The 13,209-nt window shown below is 44.2% G+C and overlaps 1 protein-coding gene across 1 annotated transcript in view; it reads left to right on the top strand.

Moving 5' to 3' along the window:
- The window catches only part of GPC6 (glypican 6), an 850,059-nt gene that overhangs the window by 230,478 nt on the left and 606,372 nt on the right, over positions 1–13,209 (top strand). The window contains exon 2 of the mRNA XM_044437764.1: positions 1,938–2,096. Coding sequence (XP_044293699.1) covers positions 1,938–2,096 — 159 coding nt within the window. The remainder of the gene's footprint in view (positions 1–1,937; positions 2,097–13,209) is intronic.

Raw genomic sequence — 13,209 nt, 5'->3', positions numbered from 1 at the left:
GGAGCAAACATGCACTTGTGAGCTAGTCCATTGAGATGAGCTATATATGCAGCTTATATATGCAGCTTACATAAACCAGCACCAGGTGTCCTCTTGGAAACAGTTGCAACTCATGATCAACATATTTTCTCTCATGAAGGCTGCCCCTTCTATACATGGTATTCTTCTATTGCCCAAATCAGGAAAGAAAAGGAAACACGAACTTGCTACAGAAATATGCAAGCAAACAATGAAAGAAGCAAGGGAACATTTGGAGGAGCACAATAACAAAATCAATGACAACGTTACATAATCTTTCAAATATATCAGAAGAAAGAAATGAGTCAAAGGGGCAGTTAGACCACTGGATGATAATGAAATTCACTCCTTACACAACTCTGTGGTGAAACCACACTTTGTGTGCAGTTCTGGTCACCACACCTGAAAAAGGACTTTCTTGAGTTGGAAAATGTGCAGAAAAGTAACACTAAAATGATCAAGGGATTAGAGCAACTCACCTGTGAGGAATGATGACAACACCTGGCATTGTTGAGCCCAGAAAAAGCTAAAATAGAGCAAGGGAAGACATGATGGAGGTGTTTAGCATTATGCATGATGTGACGAACAAGGGAGACATTTTTCTCCCTATCCCATAGTACCAGAACTTAGGGTCGCCCTATGAAGCTTATTGGTGGGAGATTCAGAATAGATAATGTTCTTCATACAGCACAAAAAAGTAACCATGGCTACCATTTGGATGGCTCCAAAGGGGGTTTGGACAACTTCATGGAAGAAGAGGCTATCAGTGGCTACTAACCGTATAGGCTGTGTGCTACCTCCATTACCAGAGGTGGCATACCTGCAGCCACCAGCCAATGAGGAGCTTGGGCAAGTGGAATGTTGCAGAATCCTGTGGGCGGATGGTTCACCACCATGTGAGCAGAGTAATGTGCAGGATAGGTGGATGGTCTGAGCCAGCATGGATGTTCTTATGGTCTTATTTATTTATTTATTTATTTATTTATTTATTAGATTTATATCCTACTCTTTTTTTTCTTACAATGAACTCAAAGCAGCTTACATCACTCTTCTCCTCCTGGTCTCTATGAAGTAGGTTGGGCTGAGAGTCTGACTGGCCCAAAGTCACCCGGTTGGCTCCATGGCTGAGCGGGGACTCGAACCCAGGTCACCAGAGTTCCATCCCTGTGCACTTAATCACTACACCACACCGGCTCTCGTATGCATTCTCTGCACCACAGTAGCCCTTGCCCTATCTCCCTTTATTTTATATTGCTTGTTTCCAGTTCTTATCCAAAATAAACTCTTGTCAGTAAGAATGCCCATATTATGTTCCTTTTTACACTCACCTTTTCCAAACTTCAATTCCTTCTACTATTTCTTTTTGCATACATTGAAATGTAAGCTTCTTGGGGCAGGGCTGTTTTTATTTTCAGTCTCGTAAAGAGCCATTTCCCCTCCTGGAGTTGTAAAGTGCAATTGGTTAGCTACGTTTCCCTTTTATTCCATAAGCTATTTCTGACATCTGGTGACCACTTTGGTATTATTTTCCTGTTCCATCTTGCTTCATGTGAAACACCTCTCAAAACCGAATGAAAGTGTGCGTTTTCCATAGAGAAGCCTCTTTGAGGGGCCTGCATTTTCTGTGTGCAACTGTGTAAGCACAAGGACAGGAAAGAAAAGTTGGGAAATTGGGTTGCTCTTCAGCGTTCTCCATGGAGCTTTCAGGGATGCACATAGCACAATCTGTTGGACGGGAGACACAATAGGCCATGTAATTTTACAGTGGCTGTGACATTTCAAAGAGCAGGATGATTTAAATTGCCTGAAAAGCAATTCACTTAAATTCATTCTGACATTGGTTGGGCAGTACATACGGATGGGCACGTATACGTGGAATGCCTTCATTTACACAATACGCTCATGTGTCCTCATTGCAGGGGAACACCTAAGAATCTGCCCTCAGGAATATACATGCTGCACATCGGAAATGGAGGACAAGTTAAGCCAGCAAAGCAAACTGGAATTTGAGAACCTGGTGGAGGAGACGAGTCATTTTGTGCGCACAACATTTGTGTCCCGGCACAAGAAATTTGATGGTGAGTAGAAAGTTATATTTGTTTAGTCGTAGAGACCAACTGCACAGTGATCTATACTGTTACACATGCATTAGTTGAGAATAGACCTGTTACTTGCTTATTACAGATTGTTCAGATAGATTTATCTGAGCAGGAGGAGGAAGAGGGAAGGGATGAGGAAATTGAAGTTCCAAGGTTACCCAACGAAGTTTCTCAGAGTGAGTGAGGTTCGGCCTTGTTTGGAAGGGGCTGAAGGGTTTTCAGAACAAGAGAGGTAGCATGTGTGAGACCCATTCCCTGAGCTAGTATGGAGGTGTCAGGAGAAACGAGCTGCTTAGTTAGACGGTCTCTGGCATTCTCATCATCTTTCCCTAAAGCGGCAAGATACACCATGAGGGTGGCGTCAGACACTTTCCTGAAAAGGAGGGACAGAGGGGAAGTTCTCAGTTTGGATTCAACTCTGCACATGAGCAGATGTGTCTCCCTCAACTTTGGTAGAAGGCTATTTAGAGGTAACACTGTTCTTGTATCTGTTAATTCAATAAAATAATTGCACTTCAAAGGATTGTCTTGAGTTTCATAACCAAAAGAAAAAGGGAAGGGCAGCATATGGCAGCTAGCTAAGCTGCACTACTACAGTTGGGACAGTAAACGGTTCGTTCGTTCGTTTGTTTAATCTCATGCAAAAGTAGCATGCCAGGGAAATGGCTGGGCTGTGATCCTTCTCATCAAAATGCTAGTTCTCCTGATTCACAACTATGCTTCTGTTCTTGCTTTAAAATAGGAGCAAATCAAACAATCGGTCCCTGACAGGTGGCCTAAAAGTTCCAATCTAGCAATAGCTAGCCACATGAAATTAGCAATGTCTTTTTACAAAGTTGTAGCAATGAATCCATTCTGCTGTCGGATCCTTAGGCTGGAATGCCCTGCTTAGGGCTGACTGCATATTCCTATCCAGCGCTCGCTGTGTTTGCCAAGGAATTGGAAGCACACTCAGTTGTTGCCCTCCTAGGGCAAGAGCTGTCTTAAAGCTGGCACTTGTTAATTGCAATAACAGCTTTTAATTACACTGACTTGTAGGAGTAGACTGCTGAAAGCCTGAAGACTTGCTTACTGTTTAAAGGAGTGGATGGAGGCAAGAAATCTACTTTGCTGCAGACCAAGTGCCTCTTTCTGCTTAGGACCGAGCTGAGCACTTTCATTTTGCAAACTAAACTGCAGGTGCTCTGGGAGCTTAGGCAAGCCCTGACTGCAGAACGCTGCCTAGCTTGTTTCCCCAGCAATATGCCAGCGTGCATCCCAAATGGTGCAAAGGTCCCACACCTTTTCTCGATGCAGACCATGCGCTTGGCTGCAGTCCATGACCAGAATACCGTCAGGTGTGGAAGGCCCTTGCCATATGTCATCATCGCAGGCACCCATATACATGTGCGCACACGGACACAAGCCATTAGAAACAGATTTGGGATGTTCGGCTTGTCTTTCCAGATATTAGAGCTCTTTTGTCAGTAATTTATACAAAGGGAAGAGCCTTCCCTAAATGCATAGAAATTTGCTGTAGTGCTTCACAGAAGGACAGTGGTGCCGGGGAGAGAGAGAAGCGTGTGCAGCTAATCATAATAATCTTTCTTATGAACAAGGACCTCCTTTTCTAACTAAACTGCCGGCGCATAGAAGAGCCTTAATTGTGGTAGCCCAAAGGGGAAACTTCATGGATGTCTTAGTCTACACTGGGAGGGCCATATGTAAACTTTTGCCATATTTCTGATGGGATTTGGAGCTTCTGGCTCCTCCTTCCCCCCGCCACCCCCAAATGCATATGTAAAATGTGAGATTTAACAATAGAATATGTATTTTAATTGCAAAAGTGATGTCTCCAACCAACTCATAGTAATGATTGTCACCTGGCCGGAGGCATTTACAAGTGATGCATCTTGAGATTTATGCCCTTCATTTTCTTGCATGTCTTCATGTCCTCCAGATGGAAAAAGTGATGCGGCATCTCTGTAAGAGCTGAGGTCCATTTTCCACCTCTTTTTATAGAAAGGGATGAACACACTGTGGGAATTTACTTTCTCTCCTTCGTTATGATGAAGTAACTTAGGAGGAAGAAATTGTGTTGATTCATGGAGAGATTAACAATGCTCCTCTAATTACACTGGAACAGTTTGTGCTTATAGTTCACGTGATTGTTCAAACATTGACCATCCCCCGGTGATGCAGAGCTATTATGGAACTTAGATTCCAAGTAATGCCATCTGCTTACCTTGAAGGGAGGTATGCCAGTCTCCTGTAGAACAGCAAAAGAAATGTGTTTCACTGCAATTACAGTGAAAATATAATTTAATGTCTATTCTTCTGCCCTCCACATGCTGACCCAGGGAAAAGTCTTTGACCAAGTTTTTTTTTAAACAGTATCTGGACTAAAAACATGCAGACATTGTGACAAAGTTGTTATTGGATAGCTTATTTTGTGGTATAGCAGCCAGGACATGACCTGTGTGTTTTCTGATGAATTTTGTGATACTACATGAGTTCGGATGTATTGGGGAAGGATTTTCATTATGGCAGTTTTGAAATCTTGAGGATCAAAGGGGAAATACCATTGCACTCAATGGAGCCTTTCCCCCTTTTTAATCTTCCCTGTCCTGACAACTGTGTGGAGGGAGGAAGCTTAAGAGCTATGGTCCAGTCCAAACTGGGGCTGCTCCCAGTTGCGAGACAGTGGGGGAGGCAATCGTGCCTAACTTAGCTCTGTGCAACTAAATTAATGCTTAGTGTGGCTCGCAGGGGTGCTGCAGTAGGAAAACATTCCCCTCTGCCCTTCTGGGCCTTTCCCACAGCCTAGTGCTTCTGCCTCTAGGCAGAACAAGCAGAGCTGCTAGTGGTCACCTGCAGTCCTTTCCAAAGACTTTGCTGCAGGAAGAGCCTGTGCATCGCACCCATCCCTCTTCTGATTCCATACCAGTTCTCTTATTCTGCCTGCTCTGGCAAACACGGCTGGAACGTTTGTCCACAGAAGGCAGGGGTGGATAGCTGTCGAAGGGCCAGGAGAGAGACTGGGCCAGGCTGCTGCAGCTGCGTGATGTCCTGTTGCTTTAGAGCCTTTAGGGGAAGATGTATGATATCTGGGTTGGTAGCTGGCACCCCCACAGGCACTCGGCCAGCATGAGTCATGACCTTGGAGCTCTGCAGCCTCAACAATCAGATTTTCAAAGTAAGTGTTTCTGCCGGTGCTGTACACCGAAGCAAGTAAACTGATATTCTTCCATTGCTGAAAAAATTTATGAGACAAAGAAGCATTACTCTTGCAGCATAATTGATTCACATCTATCCCCGTTGGTGTTCCAGGACAGGGCACAGTCTGAATTAGTTGGCCAGTGCAGAAGAACGCTTTCCACCAATGGACAAACAAGTGCATGTGTTTTTACTGTCTGGACTCCACGAGGCACACCTCAAAGGAGTTTAAAATATATTAGCCTCCCAGGGTTGCCATAACACTATCATCTTATTATCACCAATTCCCCCTGCATGGTGGCTTTGCTGAGCAGCTGTTTTGCAGTGAAGCCAATTTCATTTTTAAGTATTGCTCTATCAGCAGCTGAAACCAGCCCCACCAGAAGGGGTTTTGCTATGAATGTTAATGAGCAGGCAGGATCTGTTCGGTGACATTTCTTAACTAATCCTCTGAATAACTATGGGCAAATTGCAATGAGATTTTTATTTTATTTTTTTTAACACTGGGAAAACAATTAAAGGGAAGCTGGTTACTGACGAGCTGTACAGTGGTAAATGTGCAATACTCTGCATGAAGAGTGGCTGGCTTTTCAGTGTGAAAAGCACAAAGTAAATGATATTGCTATATAATGGATTCTGAAAATGCGTGCAAAATGCAGCTGTTGCAAAAGAACCTGACTGCAGAAAATCAGAGGGACTAACCCCACACAGGTTTTGGAAACATATTACATCCAATAGTCTGTGAGTCATGGTACCTAGCCTTTTTGTTCCTTTGTATGGGTTATACCAGGATATATAGTTCCCTTTCCTCTTATGTAAGATGTGTGGCTGGGAGAGGAGAAAATGTATCTTCCCAGTGAAGAGCTAGAATAAAATGCAATGTGGGATACATTGGACAGTATCATAAATGTTGTTACAGCACTTTGAGTGTAATCCCTCCTGTTTTTGCACCCAGAACCCCCATTCTGAAGGCGTAAACTGGGTTGGATATTCTGCCTTGAATGACATTTTAATAGCCTTTGGGTTGGTCTACGTTGCCTTCTGTAGTTTGAGCATGTGCCCCCTCCCCCTGGAACTTGAGCAGGCAAGGCTTTTGCATGGGTTGCTAATTAATAGGACTGTACAAGGCCGTTGGTGGTGGATCCTGAAGTCTAGAACATTATCAGGGTGAAGGTTAATGCCAGGGCTGAAAGAAACTTTGCTGGGCTCCTGTGTATTAAGTTCTTCAAGCAACCATTTGGAGGGGCCAGCTATGAGGCCTGAGTCAAGGTCAGGCTGAAGTCTTATGGAACCAGAAGCTCCAACACAGTCCATGTCTGGAAGATGGGCCAGTAACAAAAGACAGCCTCCCAGCGGAGGAAAGAGTCCGGATTCCATTTGCTGAGTTGCTCAGACTGAGGAATTGAACCAAAGGCAGCAGTTACATGGAGCCAGCCAGGTCCCTGCTGGTGCCCCTGCTCACCTGATCCAGCTGGGGTGAGGATCTGCATTTTCCCTTCTGGCATTTTCCTGCGTGACACTTCAGAGGTGGAAACAGCAGATTCATAGTTCTGATTTGTCCCAACGACTGAACCTCCCAAAACCGGAGTCCCTTGGTGACGTTCTGCCCTGTTTTTATAGTTTTGGAATATGCCTTTAGGTAGCATTAAAAATGGATAGATCTGTCAACTTTGGTTTCTTTTGGCTAATTATTTTCCCAAATTTAAGTTTACTTCATCTTGAATTTTTGTGTATTTATCTAGTCTTGTTTTTCCCAAATTTTGAAGGTTTTTTAACATTCACATGAAAATCCCTGAACATTTTTATGCTCATATTCTCATTACATGCATTTTATGTATTTTTATTCAATAATACACAATTTTGTAAGCTATTTTCATAATACAATGCATGATGAATGCTATTTTTATCATCTTATGCATTCTAATTCAATTTTGCTTGGAGAACTCCATTGAGACACATGGAAATGTGTGAATTTCTGTTCACACTCTTGTTCAAAAGTATGAAATTCGGTAAGTTCAGATTAAAATGCAAACTGAATGGCTCTTTCGTCTCCCATTCCTACCATCTGTTGATTTTGGTGAATTGATTGTGTATTAAAACCTGCATTGCCTATCTTGGTGCTACACTGGGTCATAAGCTATCAAATCTTCCCCTCCACACAAAGAAAATGGAGCTCCAATGAAACACTCTCTGAAATTCCTAGTTCCTGGGGAAATAGGGTCCAGGAAAGAATGTAAGCTTTTATTTATATGGATGTGGCCCTTGAAAGATTAACCGAATCTTCTTACCCATAGTAACTCTGAAAGGAAGCTTTCCCATGCCAGGCTGGGATGTTGCCTGTCCCATATGGATGGGACAGAAACTTGCTTCCATACAGCAGCACTTCCCATGATTTTTATCTCTCATTTTCGATCCTTACCTGGAGCCTCTGGTATAGAATAATAAAAACATAAAAGGCATGCCAGAGTTTCAATTCCCATGGTTATAGATGGCATATCAGTATGTTAATTTTTTGTTATTTTTATTAGTGCCCACCTGCCATTTGAATGCTTCTAATGGTATTGTCATAATAGGTACATCTAAGTCAGGTGTATTGTACTACAGATAAAGCAAGTATTTATTGCAATTCATTGCCCAAATTTTATACAGACTCTGGACTCAAAGCCGTTCAGAGAGTCACATTAGTTTGAGAGAGAGAGGCAGTAAATGACCTATAAAATCTGTTTGATTTACAGTTCTTTGATCTTTTCTCATAGAAGTTTCCAATGGCATAAACAAAATGCCACTTTGCTACAGAAGGCATGACGATAAGGTAAAGCCTCCGATCCTTTGGAGTAGATCTGAAAATAAGGGCTAAATGTAGAAAGAAATGGTGAGGATTATCTTTCAGCACAGATAGATAATAGGCCTGCACAACTTGACTTGTTGGAAGTCCTAGCATGAAATCGGTGGAAACTGAGCAGGGCTGTGTTGTGTCCAAAGGTGCATTGCTCAAGACTGGGGGGAAAAGCTTCCAGTGATCATTCCAGTGTCATTCCAGGAGAAGGCTCACCCTGTGCCGAAGGGGCATGTGTCTCTACCTCCCTGATTGTAGGGCCCAGTCTAATTGTTGGGCACTTATTCTGGTGCTGTTGCTAAACTCAACTGTAGGTATGTGACTTAATGTTGTTGACCACATCATCACATCGCAAGCCAAATGGTACTGTAATTTTGAGTTTCTTAAAGTGATTGCTTTCTCTTCTGCCTAATACTTGGGCGGGCTGATTGTGCATAGCCTGTGCTGAGCAACTTGCCAGCAATAGGAACCAAAATCTAGTTTCCCGCCAGGATTCACATGTCTCCCAATGTTTTGCGGCAGTTCCCAAATCTAAACATAGCATACCTACATGCAATTGCCCAAGGCAAAACTGTTTGCACAAAATGCATGTATCAGCAAAGATGGCAAAAATGTTAACTACCCCCATCCATACCAGAAGAAAATAAGTACATTTTTTCATGCAATATATGGAAATGAGAAACTGAAAAGATGGACAGATCTGTGTATCCCTTTGCTCACTCCTGAAGAAAGCCCACAAGACACGTTTTGCACTGGACTAGTTGCACAACAATCTTTCATCTCTGAATCATAGTGGAGAGGAAGAACAGGGAATTTATGGAGTACCTGTCACTGTGGTACAACATGTGGCTGATGGGAGCTGGTCTTGGGTTCAATGAGTCGCAGCTTGTGCAGCTCTGCACTGATAAATGTCTAAGAGCTGGACAGAACTTCATACACGATCTGGTGTCCATCCTCTTCTGAAAAATAAATGTTTTTGTACTCCCTTTCTTCTTTTCTGGACATGCAGGGATATGTATTGAGTGATGTGTTTTATTGCATGTATTATATTTATTTCTTACACCTATATACCACTTTTTTCTTGAATGCAGCATACATGAGCGTCTTCCTCCTCTCCATTTTATCTTCAGAACAACCCTGTGATGTAGGTTAGCCTGACTTCTGATCTAGTCCAAGACCGCTGGACTTCACTGGCATCCCCACTGTTGGCCTTCCGGGGACTTCCTTCCTTCCTTTCTGGTTAGACAGCTACTGGAAGTTGCCCGTCCAATTGCCCTACATAATTCAGTGCCCATTACAAAGAACTGTGTATGTAACACATAACTGTTGGCTATGAAGCAACATGCAAGTGTGATAAACAAACAAACAGAAGTTCTTCCATGTTCAGTATGACATTTTATTAATCAAGAGGTTTATACACACTTGTTCTCACTAATACACATGACCAAGTCTGGCCAGTCCGTCTTGCAACTTCTAAGAAGTTTATGTTCCTCTTCTGTTGGCAAAATGCACCAAGGCCTAAGGAGTATTATATTTAATTATGGTGGAGAGAAAGTGGCGGGTGGGGGATATTACATCCTGGTGGAGGAATGCAGACAGTGGGTTCCAGAAGGAATCTGCATTGAAATGAAAGCTTTTCATAAATGGTCTGGAATTAGATGTTTGCAATGAGAAGGTCAAAGTCTCTGATCACATCAGATTCTGAAGGGCTGTTCAGGCAAAATGGGATTGTGATGAGCTCCAGAAGAATCTCACAAAACTGGGAAAATGTGCCCCAAGATGACAAATGTGGTTCAGCATAAGCAAGGTACGGTTACCGTATTTTTCGCTCTATAAGACACACCTGACCATAAGACTCACCTAGTTTTTAGAGGAGGGATCCATGGAAAGCTTCCTGATAATCACAGGCACATTCCCCATCACTTCCCCATGGGCTTCATTAAAAGACGGGTTGCCATTTGAAAACACACACCGACCTGTGATTAACAGCTCTCACCTGTGCCGGAGGAGGGGGGCGGAGCAGGGCGCGCTGAGTGCGTGCCGGCCAGGTGTGGTGCAGCCGGGCCGGCAGCGTGCCGGCAGTGGTCTTCCAGGCAGCGCGGCAGCGGCGGTGGCAGGTCTTCCCGGGCAGTGGGGGTGAGCAGTCCGTCTCTCCGTGCGGCCAGCGTGTTAAATCCCTTGGCTCCTCCTCCTCTGCGGCAGGTCTTCCCAGGTGGTGGGGGTGAGCAGTCCGTCTCTCCATGCAGCCGGCGGGTTAAAGCCCGTGGCTCCTCCTCCTCTGCACACCTCCCCCTGAGCAGCACAGCTCTCACATGCGCCGGGGGGGGCGGAGCAGCGTGCACCGAGCGCACGCCAGCCAGGTGGTGCCACGTGGTGCAGGCGGCTGGCAGCGTCCCGGGCGTCGGGCACACACACATTTGCTCTATAAGACGCACAGACATTTCTCCTTACTTTTGAGGGGGGAAAAAGTGCATCTTATCGATCGAGAAATACGGTATATACGCAGAAGTTAAAATAATGTATATCAGCATATAGAAAAGTTGCTGGGAACACAAGTTCAGCCTGTTGGCTTCCTACAAGGGTCTGCTTGGCAACCGTTGAACAGACTGTTGAACTAAATAGACTTCTGGTCCAGTCCAGCATGGCTCTTTGTATGCTTTTGTGGAGCACTGAGCTGAACTCCGGCCAGTGTTTTTCTATGAAAGGACTAATAAGAAAACAAAAAGCATCTGGAACCGGCTAACCTTTCTAACCATATTAATATGCTATTTGTTCAGTGGGTGACATGGAAGACGACTGGCTCGCTCCCTTGATAGCCTCACCACCGGGTCTGTTTCAGCAGCTTCCCTAATTGGAGAAGATGGCAGTCCCCCTCGATTAAAGTCCCCATTTATGTCCAGCTGGCAGCTTTACTTTCGCCCACCCTAATGGGGAAGAAAGGTCACAGTCGCTCCATAGCATAGGGAGATATTGGAAACAATATCCTTCTGGTGGGAAATACATCACATAGCCAAACACAGAAATACACATGACTGGAAGAGAAAATTCCATGAAGGATGTGCCATTATTTTAGAATATTCTCATGTCAGTGATTTAACATCAGCAAACCCAACCACCGAGAAAATGAAGGTGGGGAGAAAATGGGATTCTTGTGAGATGTGGAGAGAAAAAAGTGGGGAGAGAAGGACAATAGGAGTGACAGGCAGATATAGGAGTGGGTTATTTACCTGGCAGAAGAAACACCAGGATCATGAAGATCATTTTCCCAGTTTGAAGCTTATCCATTGCACTTCAGGTGTGCTGATATGTAAAATTTCCCCAAATTCAGCTTGAGAGCCAGTGCTGCATAGTGGTTAGAGTGTTGGACTATGATTTGGGAGATCAGGATTCTAGTCCCCATGAAGCTGACTGGATGACTTTGGGCTAGTCACTGGCTATCAGTCAAACCCACTTCAAAAGATTGTTGTGTGGATGGAAAGGAGAGAGGCAAGATTATGTAAGCTGCCTTGGATTCCTTGCAGGAGAAAAAAGTGAGTATATAAATGTAAATTAATTAATGTGTTTGCTTTTAGGTTTCTGTTGACACAGAAAAGTATTACTCCAAAGAGGTGTTTAATGTCTTGGGGCTCAGATACCCACCTCTGTCCTCGACTTAGTTCTTTGAGCAGGTTACTTGTCTTTTGAGCTAAGCTGTGCTTCTCCTGGCAACAATTTTGAGGAGGTGCCCGCAGCAGCTGCCAAGTGTGCCTTCACACCCCCACAGATTGTCTACCTTGTACGAAGAAAACCAGACTATCCTTGTGCGGAAATGGACAGACTGACTCTATCTCTTAAGGAAAAAGAAGATGCATGCTACTGTCAAACAAGGGACTTTTTATCATTGGTTAGAGAAATGGAACTTTACTTAGGGCTGAAATATATAGTAATTGTAGAAAGAATACGATTTTGAACTCAGTATGTCTGAAGCCTTTGAAATAATCATTTCTTTAGATTGGTAGAAAATGATAAAACTTGAATAAAACCAGGCTATCTTGCAATCCTGCAAAAATTCAAAATGAACTTGATTGGTGTGTGAAATGTGATGCAAGGAGCATCTTAAGGTCCACGCATGTGGATTAGCACGAATGTGCACTGGCAACAGGACGCTTGCACCTTGCCTTTCGTCAGTCATTCACATTCTATAGCATTGGAGGTATTCGTTGCTGCTGTTAGCCGCGAAGTCGTGTCTGACCCATCGCGGCCCCATGGACAACGTTCCTCCAGGCCTTCCTGTCCTCCACCATCCCCCTGATGGTCCATATGCTGATGGTGGCCAGGTTGTAGATGCCACATCACCTGCGGGTTTCTGGATTACCTTTGGGGGATCTATGGTCTGTGAGGCCCTGGAATATTGATCCTGAGGTGCAGTCTTTGTAATGTTCCCCCACCATCCTAGAGAGGTTTTAGTTGGGGATGCTGAGTCTTTCTTTTCTTTAAAGTAAAAGCTTGCTTGCTTGCTAGTTGCGAAGTTGCAACTAACTCATCGCGACCCCATGGACAACACTCCTCCAGGCCTTCCTGTCCTCCACCATTCCCTGGAGTCCACTTAAGCTCACACCGAATGCTTCAGTGACTCCATCTAGCCACCTCATCCTCTGCCATCCCCTTCTTCTTTTGCCACCTATTGTTCCCAGCATTAGGCTCTTCTCCAGTGAGTCCTTCCTTCTCATTAGGTGGCCAAAGTATTTGAGTTTCATCTTCACTATCTGGCCTTCTAAAGAGCAGTCAGGGTTGATCTCCATTAGGACTGAATGGTTTCATCACGTTGCGGTCCAGGGGACTCGCAGGAGTCTCCTCCAGCACCCCTATTCAAAGGCCTCAGTTCTTCGATGCTCAGCCTTCCTTATGGTCCAGCTTTCACAGCCATACATTGCAACTGGGAAAGCCAATGGTGGTATAGGGGAGCTGAAATCTGCAGAAGGGCAAGTCTTTCTGCCAGTTCTGCCTATCATTTAAAGATGGCCATCCTGAAGGGAAAAATGAATAAAAGAGGAATGGTGGCATCTTTAGATCTTCCACTGT

The sequence above is a fragment of the Varanus komodoensis genome, unplaced genomic scaffold (genome assembly GCF_004798865.1).
Source record: "Varanus komodoensis strain SLA01 unplaced genomic scaffold, ASM479886v1 scaffold31, whole genome shotgun sequence".
Classification (NCBI taxonomy): domain Eukaryota; kingdom Metazoa; phylum Chordata; class Lepidosauria; order Squamata; family Varanidae; genus Varanus; species Varanus komodoensis.
This window is presented reverse-complemented; position numbering and strand designations above follow the sequence as displayed.